The following is a 1,177-nucleotide window of genomic DNA, read 5'->3' as shown; positions in this document are numbered from 1 at the left end:
ACACACACACACACACACACACACACACACACACACACACACACACACACACACACACACACTTTCTCTTCTACTGTACTCGAAAAAATATAATATGACGTTAAAGATACCATATATTCATAAATAGTAATAACTAAACAGAGAATCTATCGTATTAACATACGAAACATGCATTAAATTGTCGATAATATTAAACATTAATTCATTGATGGACCACCATCAATACTACCGATTTCATATTACATATAAAGGGTTATAAAATGGATTGGTCACGTTTATGTCATACCGAAATTATTAATCCAGAATTGAAAGGATTTAACGCCAACCGACCCACTGATGTAACGCGTTCTAGATATTGTTTTGTATTCAAAAGAATAAAATATCTTTGAGAATACAAAACGGAAGATCTGACACATAATAAATGATCAATGTCGCACTCTAAAAATATTATCTTGTATAAGTAAGAAGGCAACTAGACTAACAGCACTAAAGTAAAGTTTATATTTATGAAAACTTTTATGAGATACAAGGAACGCGTATAATTTCCTTTTGTTATTTCATTAAATATTTTTGAATATTTAAGTTATTATTTTGAAAATTAGATTTATTCCAGATTTTTGTTCTTGATTGTGATACTTTATTGTTTTATTTTATTATTGTTATTTATGCGTCTTGCAATTTTTCTGTGTCAAGTCTCCAAGGTAATTTTCATTTCTTTCTCTTTTGTAATGCAAAAGAGTATCATTTAACTGACTGAAAGTAATGCTGCGTCGAAGCAACGATTCAAATAATTCAAGCAAGTGGACTTTGATAAGAAATCGTCTAATAGTTTAAGAATTAAATCGATCTCAAACTCGTGCGATAACCATCGATGGGCCGGAACGTATCGTGCAAAGACGACATCCAAACGGAGTCACTCTCCAGCCTCCGTGATAGATAGGGCACGTTGGAAGGATCGTGCGTGCACTTTTAATAGAGAAAATTATTCTTACGCGTGTACAATCGAGAAGAATGAGGGACACGTGGTGGAAGCCTCGCGGACTTCGTCCTTTCTCTGTTTCTCTTTCTCTTTATCGATCCCTTCTCCCTGTACCTCTCCTCCTTTTCCTACTCTGTATCTCTGGCCCCAGAGAGAAAGCACTTAAGCCAAAAAAACTTAATTTTTCAGTAGAAGAAC

General features: G+C 34.2%; 1 protein-coding gene across 1 annotated transcript in view; it reads right to left on the bottom strand.

The window, feature by feature from the left end:
* Nucleotides 1–1,177, bottom strand: part of LOC108751280 — a 39,830-nt gene that overhangs the window by 37,694 nt on the left and 959 nt on the right. The window contains exon 2 of the mRNA XM_018491371.1: nucleotides 993–1,140. Coding sequence (XP_018346873.1) covers nucleotides 993–1,140 — 148 coding nt within the window. The remainder of the gene's footprint in view (nucleotides 1–992; nucleotides 1,141–1,177) is intronic.

The sequence above is a fragment of the Trachymyrmex septentrionalis genome, unplaced genomic scaffold (genome assembly GCF_001594115.1).
Source record: "Trachymyrmex septentrionalis isolate Tsep2-gDNA-1 unplaced genomic scaffold, Tsep1.0 scaffold43, whole genome shotgun sequence".
Taxonomy (NCBI): Eukaryota; Metazoa; Arthropoda; class Insecta; order Hymenoptera; family Formicidae; genus Trachymyrmex; species Trachymyrmex septentrionalis.
Note: the sequence above shows the minus strand (reverse complement) of the source record. Positions and strands in the feature narration are given on the sequence as shown.